Below are 21,023 nucleotides of genomic sequence, written 5' to 3'. Positions count from 1 at the left end.
AGTAGTAATAAAGTTTATCTAGTGAGAAAAGAATTGCGCGATGAACTCCCTCACTCCAGGAGCCCGCTGGTCGCCTGCACCAATGCAAAGTCGACGTAGGCAGCCAGGGTCGCTTGGTCGTCGTGTGTTGGCTGCTGTCAGCCACTCGTCTGTAGGGGGTAGGGTGAGGAAGAAGCCGTGGGGAAGCGCTGGGAACGACTGGAGGCCCGCAGTGCCATAGTATGTGCGGAGTGTTTGAGTAACCGTCACAGATGGTGCAATGTGGCAGAGGTTCTGTTACTTGTCCCCATATAAGGTATTGTCTAGATGGCGTATGCAGGGTGTTAGTGCTTGGCGAATTAATGTGCCCTGTCTGGGGAGGTGCGGGCAGAGAGTTGAAAATTGCCTTCTTTCTTCTCTGCACGGTGCTAGTGTGGGCATTGCGGCAGCCTTGTGAGAAAATCGACCTGTGCAGGGGAGGGAGGGAGCCCGGCGCAGGATTTCTCGGGTGAGCAGGTTAGCCCGTCCATTGCCCTCCATTCCCGCGTGTCCCGGTATCCAGATCACATCAGTGGGCCGGTGCAGGTGTTTGTGGATTGCCTAACACTAATCTTTGGGAAGTTGTCCGCTCTGAAGTATCCGCCAAGCGTTGGTCGAATCTGTAAGTATGATTTATTTCTTCGCGGTGACTAGGGTGAGTTCAATTGCCCTGATGATTGCAGCAAGCTTAGCTCACTGCGGTTCCCTGTTTTTTATGGTTTGCGTGTGAGTGATCGTAGGGTCGCGATCGGTAACGGCTATGGCTGCTGCGTTGTTGTGGTGTACAGGAAGGCGTGGATGTTGGCTTGTTGAAAGTACTCGTTGTAGTACGTGATGCGGTGTGCGCTGTGTTCTTTGCTTTATTGGGGGTCCATGTGCCTTGGTATGGGGGCTATTGTGAGCTGTGCTCGGGCATTTTTGCCGAGCGTGCTTGTAGCAGGCGGTGGGGTGTCGTTGGGTTTGAAACCCAGCGTTTGCAGGATTCTCCTTCTGCCTGATGTGGTACACCTGTTCAATCTGATACTCTGCCCACGTTTGTGTATGCTTATAAACTCTTCTATAAGGTGTTATGGTTACCTGCCTTGTCTACGAGCTCCGTGCTTGTGCTGGTCGGCACTCCTATTGCAAGTTTGGTGGCTTTGCTTACGAGGGTGCCGAGCTTGTTGTACTGTGCCTTTGTGAGTCTAATGTGTGGTGCGTGATAGCGGAGGCGAGACAGGAGTAAGGCGTCACGCAGCCGCAGCATGTCTGTCTCATGAAGCCCACGCTGGCGATTGCAAAATGCGCCGCGTCATGTTCAAGACCTTTTCACTCTGTTTTAGCAAGTGCTGAACAGTCGCGCAATGCCCTCGTGTATGCCTATTACTTTCATATATGTCTTTGGGGAAGGTATTTTCCTTTGTTGGGTATGGTGATGGAGGGTGAAGGGGGGTCTCCAGCGCGTGGTGTTGCCCAAGAAGCAGCTGCGACATTTCCGGGCAACATTCCAAGCCAATGCTCGCAGCTGCCGCTTGGGCTACATCTAGTGCGCGTTGCAAGGTGTCCTTAATTTTCCCCCGAGAGCCTTTGTTGATCCATATGGTTAAGTCATCGGTGCACAGTGTGTAACGCATGTCTGGTATAGGGAGTAAAGCTCTGTGTATGCGACACAGTGCTAAGTTCAACAGTGTTGGTGAGAGCACTGCTCCTTGCGGGATGCCCCTTTGCGGGAGTGTGTAGGTGTCAGATGTCATATCGCCAATGTTGAGGGTGTTTATGAACAATGATCACTGCGTACTAGATACCTTACTCTTCACGAACACGAGCTACTTCAAGAGCTATCTTTAGGTGAGCACAAACACTTCTAGATGGCACGCTAAGCTTGCAGGGTTGAGCAGGATAACCTGGTTTAAAAAAGGTAACCGCGACTTAGCCACTAATGAATTATTCGACAGTTCATCGAGACAAACGAAAGCCCTAAAAAGTAGGCCTTTCATCGCAGATTCTTAGACAGGGTTAAAAACAATCTGTAGTAAGTGGTTGTTTATGTGGGAGATCCTTTGACGACGATTGATTAACAAGACATCGGGTGAAGATTCAACGAGCCAGGCGCCTTACAGGTACGACATTTCTTTTTTGAAGACCTGACTATTACCCTGCCGCTACGGTGGTCGGAAGCCGAGAACGTCGTCACGAGCCTTATGCTCGTCCAAACGTAACAAGCCATATGAATGACGCTACGGGCCGTAATGAAAAGCCTGGAGCCTTGCAAGCGTCACAGAGCTTCATAAAGCCGGCACGTTTGGTTCTCCCCAACTCAGAATTAACTTCAGCGAATTCAGGAATGATGGCTGATGGTGAGGCCGAGACCAAGAAACCTCGCCTAGAAGACAGCAAGTACGATGATAGAACATCGACTTATGAGCTAAGTGATGAAGAAGAGATGGGTGAAGATGCACCATTTACTGTGGTCACGTATAAGAAAAAGCGAGCCGAAGGCATTCCGGTTGTCTTTCGCCCAACAAGTGAAGGTGCTACTTTTTGGCAAGTAAATCCAAACCGAGTGTCTGCCGAAATAGTTTCTGCTGCCAAAGAAAAAGTACAGTCTTTCAGGACGACCAGAGATGGAAGTTTCAGTGTCAGCGTTGCTTCCTTAGCATCGGCGAAACGCCTTTTGATGCTCTCAAGTGTAGGCGGCCTGGAAGTCAAGCCATTCATCCCACAGTCGTACACGCGAAACGTTGGGAAAGTGAAACATGTGCCTCTGCAGTACACAGACGATCAACTCCTAGACTTCTTGAAAGACGCAGGAGTTATATCAGCACGCAGACAGATAAGGTATTCCCGCCAAGAAGATGGAGCAGTGAAGTCATATCCACTTCACACGGTAATCCTGACTTTCAGAGACGACCGCCCTATTCCTGGAAGAATTTACTTGGGTTTCACCAGTCACCCTGTCGAGGAATACCTAGGACCCGCACTTCGCTGCTATAATTGCCAGAGATTTGGGCACATGGCGAAAACCTGCCGTAGCACACGTCGATGCAAAATCTGCTCAGAAGACCATGACCACAAGGAGTGCAAGTCACTTCTTCAACCTAAATGTGCAAACTGTGCGGGGAACCATGCCGCCTCCTTCTCAGGCTGCCCACAGAAAAAAGCAGCGGCAAAAATGCGTCGACATGAACTAATTCATGGAAGACAACCGCGACGCAATGAACCCGCACCAAACCTCGAGATTGTGCATCCAGTGCCAGATCACCCACCTCAGCGGGCACAGGAACCACCACAGCCAAGAGCACCAACAAGATATCCCTCCTCTAGAGAACAACCAACAGTGCAATCAAGAGACCAATCAAGAGGATCAGAGTCAAGCGCCCAGTCTTATGCATCAGTGCTACGGAAAACCACAGGACAACAGGCAGAAAGTAATGCACAAGAAAGCTCCTGTTCTCGCACACATTTCTCTCAGCGACCTTACGCATCTACTGCAGAAGTAACACCAGCTAATAGCGAACATACCACAGCATCGGTGACACAACTGATTTTGCCGATGCTTTTCGCAGCTCTTAAGGCAATCCTATCTGCTTTGCCGGAAGCAAACAACCTACCAGAAGTAAAAGCCTTGTTGCCTCTAGAAGCACTGTTGTGTCAACAATCCGGGCCGAAACTGCGGCAGGCACTACATGAATAACCGCTACAAAAATGTCTCCATATTTCAGTGGAATGCCAACAGTCTTCGAAGAAAGTGCGCTGACTTTCGTAAACTGCTTGTACAATACAACTTCCCAATACTTTGCATTCAAGAGGCGGGAATCACTGACGACTTTCGCCTCTCGAATTATGTGATATATAAGACTTCTCGTCAAGGTAATGTTAGCAGAGTGCTCCTGTGCGTCAGAAAGGACCTACCATCTTATCAAATTCAGTCCAGTGATTCAGACTTCCCGGAATTCATCGCATGTAAAGTATCCTTTGGCAAGCTCTGTATAACAGTGATTAATCTATATCTACAACCTTCAAACCGGGTTTCAGTAGAAGCGTTAGTGGATATCTTCAATATAGCTCATTCTAATGTATTTATATGTGGCGACTTCAACGCACACAACATCATCTGGGGCAGTGATCATTGTGATGCACGGGGTAATGTTATTGAGTGCGCCATAGATAAATGCAACTTGAATGTTTTAAATGATGGGTCGCCAACATTCCTTCGTGGATATAATTACTCAAGCTGCATAGATGTTACCCTGTGTTCACATGATCTAGTGAATGGTGTGGGATGGACAACACATATGGAAACGCGCGGAAGTGATCATTTTCCCATCCTTGTTAACCACCCTAGCATGCACTATGATATCAGGCGTTACAGCAGACTAACCAACTGGCAAGCTTTTCGGTACCGCCTAACGGATCAAGTTAACCAACATGCAACAGTGGAAAAATTTACAGAATTTTTGCAGGATAATATGAACATATGCACAAAGAAGGTCCCAATACCAAAAGATTATGCTGCAGTTGACGGAGAATATGAACACCTAAGAGCCATCCGACGCCGATCCGAAAGAGCTTACCGACGGAGCGGAAGTTTGGAAGCATACAGAAACGCTCAGAAAATACACAATGTAATGCGCAGACGAATGGAAAGCTTAGGCAAACGGCGCTGGCGCGATTTCTGCGGCACGCTGTCTCCTCACACGTCTGTCCCACGAATTTTTCTTGTAATTCGTTCTTTAAGCGGACCTGTAACACAAAGCTTCCCATTTCGTGCTCTCGCTGTAGCCCGGGACACGTGTGAAATAATAGTTGCAGATGAATTTTGTGAGCTTATTTCGAGATCTGCTTTTTCATCCCAATGTGCAGAATTTGATATTTCAGTAGAGTTGGCTAAGCGAAAAATTACTGCTTGCTACTGGGCCCAACATCCTCAATTAGATCACACTTTCACATTAAGCGAGCTCCAATGTGCAATTGCATCATGTCGCCAAAAGTCCGCTGCTGGGCCGGACGGCATTACGTACAATATGCTAAGAAACCTCGGACCGACAGGTACAAATGCGCTCTTAGACATCTATAATAACTTATGGATAGAGGAAACTGCACCTGACTCTTGGAAAGTCGCTCGGATCATACCAATTTTAAAACCTGGTAAGACGCCCTTGTGCCTTGAATCCTTCCGCGCCATTAGTTTGACAAGTTGTTTATGCAAAGTAATGGAGAAAATGATTGACGCGCGACTTCAATGGTGGTGTAATGAAACGAATGTGTTGTCCAACTACTTAGTAGGTTTTAGAAAACATAGATGCACAATGGATGCAATATTAGATATAGTAACCTGTGTGGAGCACGAGCGTGCATGTGGAAACATGACTATAGCAGTATTCCTAGACATCAAGAGGGCATTTGACACTGTTAGTCACGTTCATGTTTTGCTAAGCATGTTGGAACTTGGTCTGTCTGGCAGGTCCTTGCGATGGATTTCTGAATTTCTATCAGGTCGCAAAATATTTGTTAAGACGGGTGAAGGAAAGAGTGCTGAACATCTCGTCAAACAGGGAGTACCACAGGGAAGCGTACTCAGCCCCTTCCTTTTTAACTGCGTCATGGCTGATTTAACACGAAGACTGCCATCACAGTTAAAGTTTTCTCTGTATGCAGATGATGTGTGTATTTGGACATCTGGATCTAATGCTCAACTACTCCAGATAACATTGCAAGACGGCATAAATATCATCAACCAATTTTTGAGAGAAAGAGGAATGGTACTATCACACGCAAAGACTGCTGTATTGCCCTTCACTCGGAGGCAGTTAAAAAATTTCACTCTTAATCTGGAAGGACACCCTCTAATGATTGTCACACAGCATCGATTTCTTGGCGTAATACTTGATAGGCAGCTATCCTGGACACCCCACTTAAAAAAACTCGAAAACGAGGTCAATGCCACAGTGACTGTACTTCGCAGACTTGCAGGCACATCATGGGGCGGATCAGTATCGTCCATGCTGACTGTTTACAATGCATTAATACGACAAAAAATTGCATATTCCGCGCCCATCTTACACGGACTTTCCCACACGTCAGAAGAGAGACTTCAAAGACTTTTAGCTAGAGGACTACGCCTATGTCTAGGAGTTCCACGAGCGACTTCGAGTTCTCTTGTAATAGCTGAGGCTCGCCAATCACCATTTCCAGTTATGCGAACTACAGAAACATGCCGGCATTATTTCCGTCTTCAAACCCAGCATAAAAACCACCCATTGGCTCTAGACATAATGAAACGAGATAGAAGTTATGTTCACATAGAAATTCAAAAAAATCTTCACATATTGCCAGGAAATGAATTTTGGAACTCAGACATCGAATATCCTCCATGGCTGCTTACAGTTCCAAAAATCGAATTGTCAGTAGAAGGAATATTCAGCAAAAGAGACATGTTCATTCAAGCTGCTCAACAACTCGCACTATACCAGATATATATGCGGTATTCAGGATACACACACGTCTATACAGACGGCTCCAGTACAGCAACCTCTTCAACTTCATCATTCATTATACCGCACCTCAACAAACAAGAATCATTTAAGTTATCTCGTGCGACTTCGTCCACAACGGCTGAACTGTTCGCAATCCTATGTGCGGTAAAATTTATATTGTCAGTAACAGAAGCGCAAAAATGGGTATTTTTCAGCGATTCACAGGCGGCTCTAACATCACTCTGCAGCACAAAGGGGAAAGCATTCAGCGACAGTATAATTTATGAAACACTTAAAAACCTCACAAAGGCAAGCGAAGCGAAACATGCAATAGCACTCCAGTGGATACCAGGGCATTGCAACATTCCTGGCAACACAGCAGCCGATGAAGCAGCACGACAAGCGCACCTGAAAGATGATACGGCTCCGCTCCCAATATCAAAAAATGAATTACGCTGCATTATAAGGACAACGTCTGTCAACATGTCTAGAAACACTTGGTTTGACCAGACTTCTAAGAGCTCTGACTTATATCATATTGATCCATTTATTGAATTCAAATTTTCATTGTCATTAGATAGAACTATGGAAACGCTTATTCATCGATTACGGCTAGGCACTGCCTACACAAAGCATTTCTTACACAGAATTGGCCGAGCGGAAACCCCCGAATGTGATTGTGGATTTGTAGATGAAGATATATATCACCTCCTTCTAGATTGCCCACATCACGACACACCAAGATGCCGACTTAAATCAGCGCTAAGTAAATTAGACCGCAGACCTTTCAGTTTAAGGAAACTTTTGGGCCCTTGGCCAACACCGGCCTTGCAGAAGAGCGCTTTAAAAGCACTAAAGACTTTTTTTAAAGACAGTGACATCGTTGGACGTTATTAGTGCTTTCATTGTTCTGTTCATTTGAATGTCACTCTATATATCCATCTGTTTGGGAATTATGTTATGTTGACTGCTTTGTTGTGACTGTATGTGCTAATATTTTAACACGCTGTATATACCACCCGCTCACTAGACAACGTGTTATTAGGCGACAGTATCGATTGTACTTTTGAGACTTTCGACTACATAAGTGTGAAGACATTTGCCATGTATATTGTATGTACCCGCTGACCCGCTGACTAGAAAATGTGCTATTAGGCGACAGTATCGTTTGTACTATTGAGACTTTCGACTACATAGGTGTGGAGACATAGAGTGCTAAGTGTTATTAGGCGACAATGTTATTAGGCGACAGTATCGTTTGTACTTTTGAGACTTTCGACTACGTAGGTGTGGAGCCATAGGTGTGCTTGTGTGAAAAGACTATTTGATATGTAACCGTTCACCCTGAATGATGTATGACGGAACCACCCAAGAGATAAGGAGTAGCCGGCGCCTTAAATTGCGCGCCAACATCTCCTTATATCATATGAATAAAAAAAAAACACATGGAGCATAAATGCCTTCTATAGTGCGTAGAAATCTCACAATATTTACAGAGAAGAGGTGATGAGAGAGAGAGAACAGGAAAGGCACGGAGGTCAACTAGACGAGCACCCGCTTTGCTACCCTACACTTGGGGTGGGGAAAGGGGAATAGAAAGAGTAAAAAAGGGAGAGAGAGAAAGCACTGAGTGCGTGTGGGAGGATGCACAGGGACACTAAAGAGGAGGTGAAATGTGCGGCTATGACAACGTGCTACAACACGGGAACGAGGCACGAGGAGCATAAAACTCTGGCTCATTTTTTGGATGTCGACAGAGCAGCGTGAGAAAACGCGGATAAGGACTGCGCCCGTCCTGCTCACGAGTGCCTCCTTCGTCCGTGTTTTTTTCGCTCTGCGCTATCTGTACACGGAACACAATATGCATGAGGTTGGAAAGAAGTTTGACATAGTTACGAAGCCTTTAAATGTTCGACTAAAAGCTGTTGTGGCCTCTGAATACAACGTAAAATATATGGTACTGTACTATTAGAATGGCACCCGTCGCCACGGATACAAATTTGAGCATATTTGGCACAAGATGCCGATTGAGAAAATAGGAACTGTCAGAATGACGCCAATAAATAAATGGGTGATGTGGTCCCCCAAAAAATTCAGGAGGAAAGAAAATATTCCCATTTTTACATTGTTCGTTTACGTATTTGCAATATTGCCATATGTACAAATGGTGAAAGATGTGTCGACAGAAAAATTCCGCACAGGGCACTAAGCAGATTGTACTCTACGTGAATGCATGAAAATTGCGTCCCGTTGTCAAGACGTAGCACGGGGCAAAATGTGAGTGTTGGACCTTGTACTTCCGACTTTATGATTTCAGTGAGATGTGGTGGCACGTTTAATGAGTCAATAATAGGCAATGAACTCAGGTCCTTGTGTGACGAATTAGCCATGTATCTTAACTTCCGTTTTTCATTCGGGAGAAGGTTTGATTGCAAATTAGGCAGTATTAAAAACTGACATTTACCTGCGGGCAAATTGCTTTAAGTTTCAGAACTGCTCGGAACTTAGTAACTTCTAGAAACTGTTTAGACATTCTTCCTTGTACTTGTCCTTCAATATGTCGTTTGACTGCAGTTTATTTGCTTCTAACTGAAAAAAGAAATCTGGAAGGGAATGGACATCACCGCTAAATAGATTTAGGAAAATCTCTAGTTCTTCTTTCTTGGCATCAAGGCCACAGAATCCTTGACAAAATTGTGTGCGTAGATCAACTAGGATTCTTGTCATAAATAGGGATAGGAAATGTATCAGTCTCCGCCCTAATTGATGAGCAGCAGCGGGAGTGCTTCCGCTTTCAATTTTTCAAAGTTTGGGACCGGGCAAGGTGGTAATCCCTGAGGAGAGGGGAAGCGCGAAATGGACTCAGGGATCAATGTCTGGTTCCCTGTATTCTGTGTCAATTTCGTGCTTCAACTAATACTCTTCGATTTTTATATCTGCTTCTGAAAAAAGCTGCAGTTTTGAGATGAAGCCGTTTACAACCATGCACAGGTCCTGAATAAGGCTGCCTCTCCTTGGAGCTTTAGATTAAGCTTTTTTTGCAGGTTGGTAAGTCCACGCAAAAGGCCAGTGTCCACAGCAACTCGTTACTGGACGGCAGTGGCTCGGGCTGGTTTTTCTGTTCAAGGCATTCGTTCTTTCCTAAGGTTAAAGGGACGAGACAACACTTTTCCGCTGCTCAGCCACCGAACTGCCGTGTAAGACATCAGGCCCTCAACTCAGATTCCGCCTGCTTCAGCAATTCACCGAACTGCGCGTGATTGTGCCCGTGTGGCCTGATAACATTACCAGCTGAAAAAACAGGTTTAAGAACAAAGCCCCTGTCCACGTGCTTCCTACAGAGGCTATGCTGGTGAATCATGCAGTGAAAAACATTGGCTTTGATAATCCACCAACTTGAGCAGCTTTGTTATTTGAACTACGAAACATTGAACGTGAGAATATCACCTTTAAAGAGTTACATGCCCACTTCAGTATGTCCTGGGCTATATATATGGTGTCCCAGCTAACGTTAGTCAAGCTGTGGGAACGAAAAAAAAAAGAACACTATGCAAGATATGATTTGAAGACCTCCGACCCGTGTTCGGTCGTCAGACACCGTAGGTCTTATAAATGTATCTTGCATAGTGTTTTTTTTTTCATTGAACAGCGTGGCTAAAGTTAGCTGCAACACACGGTATGTTCTTTCATGTTCTTACTGTATGTTCTTACTTCATTCCGAGTTCTGCCACTTCTTTGTATGTTGAGATGGTACCGATGCGTATATGTCTTGCTCAGAAAAACGTACCATATTTATATAAAGCATATTTAGTAGCTTCAATCATTTGTGCGTATTTTGTACTCGTATATCTCGGTGTTTGGAGCTGCCAATTCGGGACCATTGCTGTGGACACGACTGCTTTCTATGCCGGGCTCCAGAATCATGTACCTTCTACAGTGATGCGAATAAGCATTATTATTATTATTATTATTATTATTATTATTATTATTATTATTATTATTATTATTATTATTATTATTATTATTATTATTATTATTATTATTCGCAGCATATCAAGTTTACATCAGTAGAACGGCATGGCAAATGTAGTCTATATCTTACGTCCCAAAGCTCTCGTACACATTGGCTATGAGAAACACCGTTAGTTTTTATGACACCGCACTTCCTTTTCCTTTAAGGTGCACCGACATCGCAGCAAGCGCCTACCTTCAACAGACTGCAGCCGTGGAAGGTAGGGGGTCAGGGCCCCCCCCCCCCTGGCGATGCTATAGCTGACCTCCCCGCCCTCCCCCCAAGCACACACCTAAAGTGTCTTTACCAGAGTTTTGTGACCCGCATCATGTGATGTATCTTTTGACTTGCCTCCACCTTTTCACCTAAAATTGTATTGTGGCTAATAGCTTACTGCATCACTGTTGGTGCGGACGTGCATGACTTTTAATTAATTCATATATATATATATATATATGAATATATATATATATATATATATATATATATATATATATATATAGTTTCGCTTTATTTTTGCAAATGCTGACAATAGGCGGACAAGCGCATTAGAAGCACCAGCGGCGGCTGCGTCATCCGTATTTCCTCGCTTCAACATTTTTTTTAAATTTCCCCTGTAAACAGAGTGTACATAGGCAATATATTTAAATATATAGACAGGACAAATTTTATTATATTTCTAAAATAAGAGGGGGTAGTCAATTAACAAATATTTCTAAAGGTATGGATAGCCTATTACTAGAGAAGGAATATGTTGCTGTATATTCACCTCACTCCAAATTGCTTTGCGTGTTTTTTTTTTACCCTGAAAAAACCCTGTCGACTTCAGTGACCCCTTCGGCAGTCTTTTGTCAATGGCGTGTAAAATGCACGTGAATAGTATGTGTCTCAGTATGGCTTCTCCTCCCAATGAGCAATGCTAACGACCCATGGAAAATAAAGCATTTCTAGTAATTTGCAACATTTATTAAGGAGGGAAACATTGTCAGTTGTATGCAGAGGTTATAAATATATACAGGGTGTCCCAATGAACTATCATGCACCACGATTTAAAAAAAGAAAGAGGAATGCGTTACTAGAAGAAAACCCTTTGCATATTGTTTCCAGTACAGCGGAGTAGCCGCCAGTAACTTTTTGCTACTGATATTTAATTAGGTAACTGTAATTATTTATCTAACTTGAGACTTACTATTATACTTATCGAATTGTCAATGAGGCATTTGTAGGCACAGCCAAGGGACATCTAAATGTGGTATTTTAAGCGATGTACGAATTGCATAGGAATCTTTTTCCGACTGATAAGTTAACCCCGCGAAATGTGGAGAGTAATGTCTGACTTGTGCCTCGCGCCCTTTAGCTGTCGATTTCTTGCGCCCGTTCTCCTCTCGTTATCAGACGACAAATATCGGCCTCTCTATAGGAAAAGCTGCAAACTTGATAGCACGGCCTCGCATAAACTAAGCTTCTCATTCTTTCACGATCTGCGAGGCGCGAGAGACACCGTTCTCTAGACATGCCAGAGACAAAAGTAGTCGAGCCGAGAGTCACCATTTCCAATTTGGCTGGCGTCCCAAGGTTTTGAACAATATAACTCCGTCCAGGCGGACAACAGGGTGTCTGGTCTGCGTCTTCTACTTGTGAAAGTAACATTATTTCAACCCAGAGACGGTCATTGTTTCCCACAGTGAAAGCTGTCCGCGTTGCCGCTGCTTGCGCAATGGCAAGGGAGGCATTATAAGTGAATTAAAGCGGCGCGGCCATGAGTCGTTGCCGACAGTTATTGCTAGCGTGCCGTTACCTTTCGTCTAGCTGGTACCGTTTTCCTTTGTCCGTGCCTTTTATCCGTGATGACGAGATTAGCGGCCTCAAGAAGGCTAACGGTATGTCCCTGCTGTATTCGACCCTTCTCGGAAGGAAAGAAAATGTGACTTTGTCGAGTCCATTTGAAATGTTCAGATTTATTTCGAGTAATTCGTGAGTCTCTTAACGTTCTTACAACTTTGAGAACAGCTTGCCGAAGAAATTCCTGCACGCACAACGCTTTGTTGAAGGCCTCCGTATAATAACTCCCAGAACGAATTATACTGCCGTTTTCCATCGCACGCTTGGAAAACAGGGGCAGCGATGAATGAACCTGCGCATCTGATGGCGGAACGTTTAAACGTTGTGCCAGGTGCTTCGAAAGCAACATTTTAGAAGAGCCCCGCCTGCAATGTGAAGCAGAATGCAACAGCACGACTTGGGACGGTACAAAAACCGAAGAGCAGACACAGTCAAGTACTGACACGTAGAGTTGAAAGTCAGCGCTTGCTTTTGTCTGTTCTCTAGCCTTCCGTTTTAGTCGTTTTCCCAAGTCATTATATTACATCCTGTTACATTATAGAGCATGGAGAACCAACAAACTCTATATTTGAAGCTACTTAGTTGAGCATATTCATTGTTCACAACAATATCGGCCGACGTCATCTTTAGATAGTGCATGATCGCTCGTCCGTAACATGACGTCTTGAGCATTACCTAAGCGGCCCATATAAACGTTTTTTTTTCTTCTTCGAGTGTTGACTTCGGAGATCAAGTACACGGAACGCTGTTTCGTATGTTTCGTTTATTTTTTACGTTTATTATATTTTTAAGGCAAGGGATAGCCTTAGTTTCGGCGGTGTTTAGAAACAACAAAACAAGTATTCCACCGACTCTACTTATTACAACATTATCCTCTCAATCTCACCACTACTATACACTGAGATCCTATAGGCGAGACCTACTATATCGTGCTCACAAAAAGGGTTCCCAACAAACTTCCGATTAAAGCCTCTCGAACAACAGAACTTACAACGGCCTGTAAATATATAGAACTCTCCCGCTGGCACGAGTTTTGCTGTAGAGTTAGAATGTTCAAAAGTTAATTTTACTGCCAAGTATAGGGCACGTTCCTTATATCTAAACACATCAGCTGCCACAGCGCGGACAAAAAAGTCAAAAAAGGACAAAAAATCGTGACGTCACATTGACGTACCGGCGCTAAGTTTATGGTCCGCAACGAGAAATCGAACTTTAACCTTCATTTTCTGTTCTACTAACCAAATTAAGGTATTGTCGCGAAATCATCGAAAATAGAGTTTTGAAAGAATGCTTCGTCACTCTGAACTGATTTAGCGTTTCTCTTTAGTGTCCGTTTAAGGCACACAGACACACTTTTTGAATATAGTAAGAAAAGTTTTTTCACCGCATTGCTGCCGTGAAAATGCGAGCAAAATGTTATGGCGAAAGTCCTAAGTGGCTCGTTGCAACGACTCATACCTAAAAAAAAGCGCGGCGTCTAGTCGAGTGGGACAAAAAATATAACCATCAGCAATGGCTCATACCTCCGTAGTCAAGTAAAAATGATATGGCCCCTACCCCTTAAGCAAGCAAAACAATGCAATGGCTCATATACACCCTTAAGACAGAGGCTACAAGCGTTCAGCAAAGTGAAGCGAACAATTCATTCATTGAAATCACCCATGCAGCACACTGAACAGCATACGTATCAATAAACAGCAAGCTCAAAACAAGTATCCGAACGATCGATAAAGCATTGCATGCCCCACTCGGAAGTACGCTACGGCCGAGGATGCTCGCCAAGCGGGAAACGAGGTACGACGTGTGAAGGGACGCGAGCAAGGCGTTCGACCGCGGGTGCTGCTTTCCCGTGGATGCAGCGTCAACTCGAAGAGAAACGTCGTTGGCGCGAGCCGCAGCTAAGCGTTCAAAACGTGCCCAAGAAACCGAACAGCGAAAGCAGCAACGCGGCGATGCGAGATGGCAAAAAGAAAAAAAATTATGCGGTGTTACGCGCCAAAACCACGATCTGATTGTAACGCACGCCGTAGTGGGGGACTCCGGAATAATTTGGACCACCTGAGGTTCTTTAAGGTGCACTGAAGTCTAAGTGCACGGGAGTTTTCGCATTTCGCCCCCATCGAAATGCGGCCGCCGGGGCTGGGATTCGATCCCGCCACCTCGTGCTTAGCAGCTCAACACCATAGCCACTAAGCATCCACGGTGGGTAAAAAGACGGCAACGTACAGAGGACAACGGACAACGCAGACAACGGCTTGCTACACGCTTGCTTCGCACTGCGGCTCGTTATGTCTTGCAAGAAGTATGACCCCTCCGATCGTATAACCTACTGCCGTACCAAGTGTGCAGCAGACTCTCGTCTTCATGTGTTACAGGAATGTAGCATGCTACTGAACTTTATTATAAAAAGAAAAAAAACGAAAGAAGGTAGAGTGATCAGCGGGAAAAATAAAAGAATGGAATTTCCTAGTCAGAGTCGCATTTTAAGAAAATTTGTGTAGCTCACTGGATGACTGCAGGCATTTGTAGCGCACAGGAAACCCACAGTCAAACTAATGAGTACGATCAGCCTGTCATCGCTCCTCCGAGCGCGTGACCAGAAGACTTAGGTAGGGGGGGGGGGGGGGGTAAGTCTCATGCAGACAACAAAGCGCCAATGCACACGCAGCGCGTGTTGCTTGATACTTCTATTTCGATGACTTAGCAAATAAACAACCGTAGAACGATTTCGGTCTGCATTATAACCGTTCATAGCTTATCTTCTGCCTCAATCTGCAGTTACTGCATTGCCCATTTTCCTCTGGAGTATAGGTTTAGGGTTTACATTGTTGTCAGTTGGCTATAAGGAGCATATAGGCATCATCCTGCATGCTCTCAGTGTTTATAGATACTCCCATGGAAGCTAAAAGACAAGTGTTGTTCATAATTGTGCCTGTGAAGCCCATTAAGCATTTCAAACTAAATAGCTGTTGACACTTCTGAATAATGGGAAAGCACTTGTATCATATTCATGACGCCAAACGAGTGCAACGCTTTCTTATTTTGCGTTACTACCAAGCTCAATATAGAAGCCATGGCCATTCGCCTGCTCTATTGCAGCTTCAACTTTCCATGGGCTAACAGGTGTCAGCTCATGAGAAGCTGATGAGAAGCCTCAAAGTTCTTTTTCTTTAATTGAGCATAAATTCTGAACGGGAACGACCAGTGTTTCTAGCGACAGCGAATTGGACAGAGCCACTGAAAACATCTTTTTTTTTTTTTTCTTGAGAACGTCCAATCACTTATATTACAGACCGGTATGTTTTCAAGAAAGGGTACTCTGCAAGCGTCACAAAAGCTGTTACGCTGTCTTTTGCGGTTGACTATTTTTTTTTAATTTTTCCTGTCCTCTTCCCTTTTTTTGCCAGATGCATTCGAAGAATGCATTATGGGCGGTCGACGGAGATCGCCATATTCTCTGTAAGAAAGCACAATCTTCGAAGGAAGTAGTGTACGAATCGGAATGTATGTGCCCGTGCATAGTTTGTGTACTTAGCCTTCACTTTTCGCACCCTCCAAAGTATACAGAATTTTTTCTGCAGTCACACTACTACGCTTCGGAAAGAAGTATAGTCAAGACACTCGGCGTTATTGTAGATCTGAACCTGTCAGCGCCAGAAAACGTCTGCCTACGCCGTTCGTGGAGTGCCTTTGCATTCCGGATAATTGTTTCGGGGTCATCCACTCGCTGATTCTATTCCAGCATTTATAAACTATTTTCATGCATCTTCGACTAAACTCACCGATGAGTCGGAAGCGAGTGATCTACATCACTGCTTCTGTCAAACCAGGATTTTCAAAATTGGGAGTCTTAGCACTAGTGAATATCACAGTGTGCCGCTACTGGAGGAGTGCCGAAACAGCGCTAAATTCAAAGAATTTCATTGTCATCATACTCATAAATTTTGGACACTATCCACTACCTGTTGAACTTCACGGCAATACACTAGCGTAACTTAATCAGCAGCATTATTAAACGTGATAACTAAAAAATAATACTTTTGAAGGCCACCCGAATTTCAACAACGTTAAGTTAGCAACGTCGAGAGCATACACCATTTATTAACATGTGCATTTACGGCGCTCAGTCGTAACGTCTTCTCTGCGTTATAGCATTGTTTTGGTCAGTATTAAAACGCTGCTATAAAGCAATAAGAAAGTTGCGAAGAATTTCCTTAAACACACAAGTTATTAGAAGAACGTACCCTCTAGAAGTTGCTAATTGAAAGTTGTTGGAAATCCGGGTGGCATTCTAAAACGGTATTTTTTTTGGAAATGCTGCGCATTTGAGTTACGTTCGTGCATAATGGTAAAGTTCAATATATAACCAAATGGCTAATGTCTAAAATTCCTGGACATTACTCATTTACAGGTACGCGAAGCACGCATATGTTTTGGGTAGCTGTCTTTCGACAGTTGTCGATCGCTTTCGGGAGAGGAGTTACGGTGCTTTTGCTAAATGAGCTGGAATCGATGTGTCTTGTGGGCTGCACGTGAAACTACGGGTACTCGGGCTGTTGTTTCAATAACCATTTCGTAGACTCGGGTAAACCACCCTGTTCAAACTACTCTGCCCATCTAAAGCAGCGCTTATCCAAAGTAGCGGAAGTTCTTCGCTGTCATCTAGTGTCAGAACAGTGCCCACATCCCCACACCAAGCAATTTTCTACAATGAAAAAAAAAAGACAGAAAAGAAGAAAGAAAGACTTGCTCAAGATTTGACATTCAAAGCTTCCCACCGAGACATTGAATTTTCTTCCTTTCTTGACGACCGTCGAATTTCGCACGCCGTTTCGTAAGTACTGGGACACACGACAGATCTTACCGTTGTCATGGTGAAAAGGCGACGTCGGGTGTAAAACTCCTGACACAGAGTGGTGGCCTGCAGTGCTGCGCGTGCGAACTCCGTTCGTGGCTCCGTGCGCGACGGTCACGAAGTGTGGCTACCGGAGGTGCGAGCACGATACGTTATAACGTTTCTCTCGTTAGTCACCTCTCTCGCCCTTTCCGCCACTTTTCGACCCGCTCCGCCGTTCCTGGGGCGGCGGTACACTCTTCATTGTCTTAGCATGCCGTGACGTAGGCGGGTGAAATCAACCATTGTTTTACAGTGGCATACATCGCAGGCTAGTGCCACAGCACTCGGCTTCGTTGCTTTCTTTCGCATTTATTTCTCTCCTCATCTTTTTTTTTTTGCCATTCGTTTTGATTGAAGGTACCAAATGTGGTCTATGGTCAGAGTTATTCCCTCCTTTTCCTCAATGTTCGCTTGTTGTTCTTTTCTGGAAAACTGCTTACAAACGCCGAAATGCGAAAAGTTTAAAAAGAATGAACAATGAAATCGGTGTCATTTGCCTGCTTTGGTTACGTGCTTGTTGTCACTAGGTTTTTCCGCGTTGAAAGCTGCGCGCGAACACACGCGTTTCGTGTGTATGCATGCATCCATCAGCCTAGCTCGAAGCTCGCCGCTCAGTGTGCGTGCGTGCGTGTGTCAAAGTGAGGGCGGCGCTCTTTTCTCTATCTGGCTGCCTTACTATGCCACCCTAGAAAGGGCGCAATAATGCGCTTTAATAAGCACTTTAAAGAAGTCAGCACCTTCAGCGGGGCGCATCATCGCACAAACATGGCCTCCTTTTCAATGGAAGAAAATGCTGCACTTTACCGCAGAAACCCAGCCGCTAGAGAATGCTGGAGACCTCATAAGTGGCACTTGCGGGTCACGGTGACTCTGTACATCAGAGTGCGAATGAACACGGCAAGTTGAGGAAGATAGAGAACAAACACAAAGAGTAAAGTTTTGCTTTCCTCATAAATATGCGTTGCACGTTGAGCAATATGTCCGTCTTTCGAGCTGCTTATCGCTAGCTTCGCTGACAACATAGTCCTTTTCGCTCTCCAAACCCCGCGGCGTGGTCTTCGGTCATTATACGCAACGCACTCTGTCATCAACGTCTCCTGGAACAGCGCCATTTTCCTTGAAAGTGTAGAACAACATTACTAGAGGTGTGGATAGAAAATTGAGAGCGAATGCCATTGTTTCCCCATGCCATGGGAGTGACTTGCGTGTTCCTTCAAATTCTTGCCCGAGTTCATAACGCACGCCTACGCGTGCACGCCTTGCGTTCACAGCATGCGGTGTTCACTATGTGGAATCCCTTTCAGTTATTCGTTCCATGAGGTTCTCTGCACCTATTTAAAAAGAGTTCCGAATGTTTCAATGTCTTTGGCTTATATACTGTATTTCTGTAGCAATCGCGATATGTTTGTGAGTACACAAATAAATTCACACACCATTACATTTCAACTGCCTGCAGTAGACAGCTGATATCTAAGAGCAACTAATACCAGTGACGAACGCTTACATTTGCGGCACTAAAAAAGCATAGCCGGCATGCCTGCCTTTCTAGCCAGTTTCAAATGTCCGGCCAAACCCCCTTGATAAGTTCGCTCACTAACGTGCTGTCGGCATGAGCTGAATTTAGCTCGCGGACAGACATGATATGCTTTCTATACACACCGTCTACAGCGAATCATCATTCGTGGTGTTGGACAGATGTCAAGCGTTGGAGCAGTTAGTTTCGTTCGTACGACTTTCCAACACCGAACAAGCAAACTCGCGTTGGCTGATTCCATTCCAGAGTTGAAGTGACCGAACGTTTCTACAAATGCTGCGACATCAGCAGGTTGGTAGTATGTCTTTAGTTTTCTTACCACGCTGATTTGGAACGACGAGACATTGAACTGGATACAAGCAGGAACACGAATCAACACTTGCTTTATTTCAAACATGTTAGCGTTGCATTAGTATGCATAGGTAGATAAAAGAATAACCCTCACCCCCAGACATCATGCATTCCCGTCGCCTTCTCTTTTTACGACGAAGTTGTGTATCGCTAGTCAACTCGTCAGTCCGTCCGTCCGTCCGTCCGTCCGTCTGTCGTCTGCACGCCAAAAACTCCTCGGGCGCAACTCCGTGCGTATGCGCGAAAAAAAAAAAAAAGACACAGAGCCACATGACTGGCTGCGCCAGTAGTGACTTCGTTGCTCTACGTCGCAGCCGAGTGCGCGCGCAGCAGTTTCTCTCCGGCTCCGAAATGGGTAGACCACGCGTCATACGTACTCCTGAGAAGCAGGCAGCATTCGATCAGCAGCACCACGAGCAGAACGTGAAACGGGCTCGTCTACGCCGTGCCGGTGCTGCAGTCCGGACGCATTTTTACAATTTATTTATTTATTTATTTAAAATACCTTACAGGCCCTATGGGGGATTATGCCTGCCACGCCTACCGCCGTGGCAGGCGTAGATGCGCTGCGGAGCGCAGCAAAACCACGCGATATTGTGCGTGATCTTTAGCACACAGAAATCCCACGGTATGTCTGTTCTCCCTGGACAACAGTGAACTCTGGGCACAGCACTGATCCTTCGAAGAAAATAGAAAATAATATCTCACCGAAGAAGCAGCGGCCGCTCGGAGGGACTTCTTCTTCTTACCATTTACCATTTACGGAATACCATTTGCCATTTACCATTACCATATACGGAATACCGGACAGGTAGGCATGCGAAGCAGCGCTGGAAGCGTCTTCTCCTGACGTTGAGATATTAATGCAGAAGTTGCTGACTATTTGGAACTCAAGTGCTCGTGGGAAGGCTGCATAAATGGCATAATCATGAATGTATAATTATTGACTTGTTTTGCTTTTTCCTCCGACGAGACTAGCATTAATTTTTTTTCTTGTGCTTTGGGGTTGCACAAAGCGCCACATGATATTGCCACCAGCGCCGTCCCTGCCTCCCCGTCTCCAGTGCCCCGGTATATCGTAAACTATACAATGCCTATACGAACAAGTTAAACTCTCTCTGACCCAAGCGACATCACATCCGGGGAAGAGAAGGGCATTCGCATGAGCGTTCCGGTGGTTCTTTCGTTGGGTGCTTCCGCTCCGGGCTTGGGTCATAGGAACGTTTGTCTGGCCATATTGGACTTCTTGAGTTAGACAAGAATTCCGCATTTATTTTCTCTTTTTCTCAATCCCTATATTTTTTCTTTTTTTTTGTAAATAGCACTTACTCCTTTTACTACTATTCTATGCATATCGTTATTGGATAGTTACTAATATCCAAGTTCAATGTTTTAGATTTTGAGTCATCTTGTTGAGAAATTCTTGCAACCAGAAACAACGAGAAGGGTGTCTACAAAACGAAACAATCAGTTGCAGCTTCTCCGTAACGGCGAATCAGTGACAACGACAGCTAGCGCGGTAAGATACACGCCGTAAGACTCGCAGCAACCATTTTATTTTTCATCATACCCGTCTGGAGTAGCATGCTAGGCGAGCCGCCAGGCAAACTTCACCAGCTTGCGATATTCAGTGCAGTTTCAGAAGACGCTCGCAGCGAGGCGTGATTGGATTGGATTGGAGAAACTTTATTTATGCCTGCAGTTGGGCGCTCGCGCGCCCCGACGAGGGCCTACGTCATCCTCGAAGGTGCCGTTACTCGGCGCGGGTCTCCGCTCGCCGTTGCCGGCTCGCTGGGTCCGTGCCTTTCGAGCGCCTCGAGGACCTGCTGGACGGCCCAGAGCTGATCGTCTCGGTCGTAGCTCTTCGCGGCTGCCTCGAGCCGCGGTGGGAGTGTTCTTGAGTTAGCGTCTTCT

The 21,023-nt window shown here is 45.2% G+C and overlaps 1 protein-coding gene across 1 annotated transcript in view; it reads right to left on the bottom strand.

Annotated features, from left to right (window-relative positions):
• Positions 1–17,329, bottom strand: part of LOC142579340 (acyl-CoA Delta-9 desaturase-like) — a 43,695-nt gene extending 26,366 nt beyond the window's left edge. Inside the window, exon 1 of the mRNA XM_075689424.1 lies at positions 17,192–17,329. Within this exon, the coding sequence (XP_075545539.1) occupies positions 17,192–17,200 (9 nt within the window). The 5' untranslated portion in view covers positions 17,201–17,329. The remainder of the gene's footprint in view (positions 1–17,191) is intronic.
• Positions 17,330–21,023: the final 3,694 nt, after the last annotated feature.

This window comes from Dermacentor variabilis, chromosome 1 (assembly GCF_050947875.1).
Source record: "Dermacentor variabilis isolate Ectoservices chromosome 1, ASM5094787v1, whole genome shotgun sequence".
Taxonomy (NCBI): Eukaryota; Metazoa; Arthropoda; class Arachnida; order Ixodida; family Ixodidae; genus Dermacentor; species Dermacentor variabilis.
This window is presented reverse-complemented; position numbering and strand designations above follow the sequence as displayed.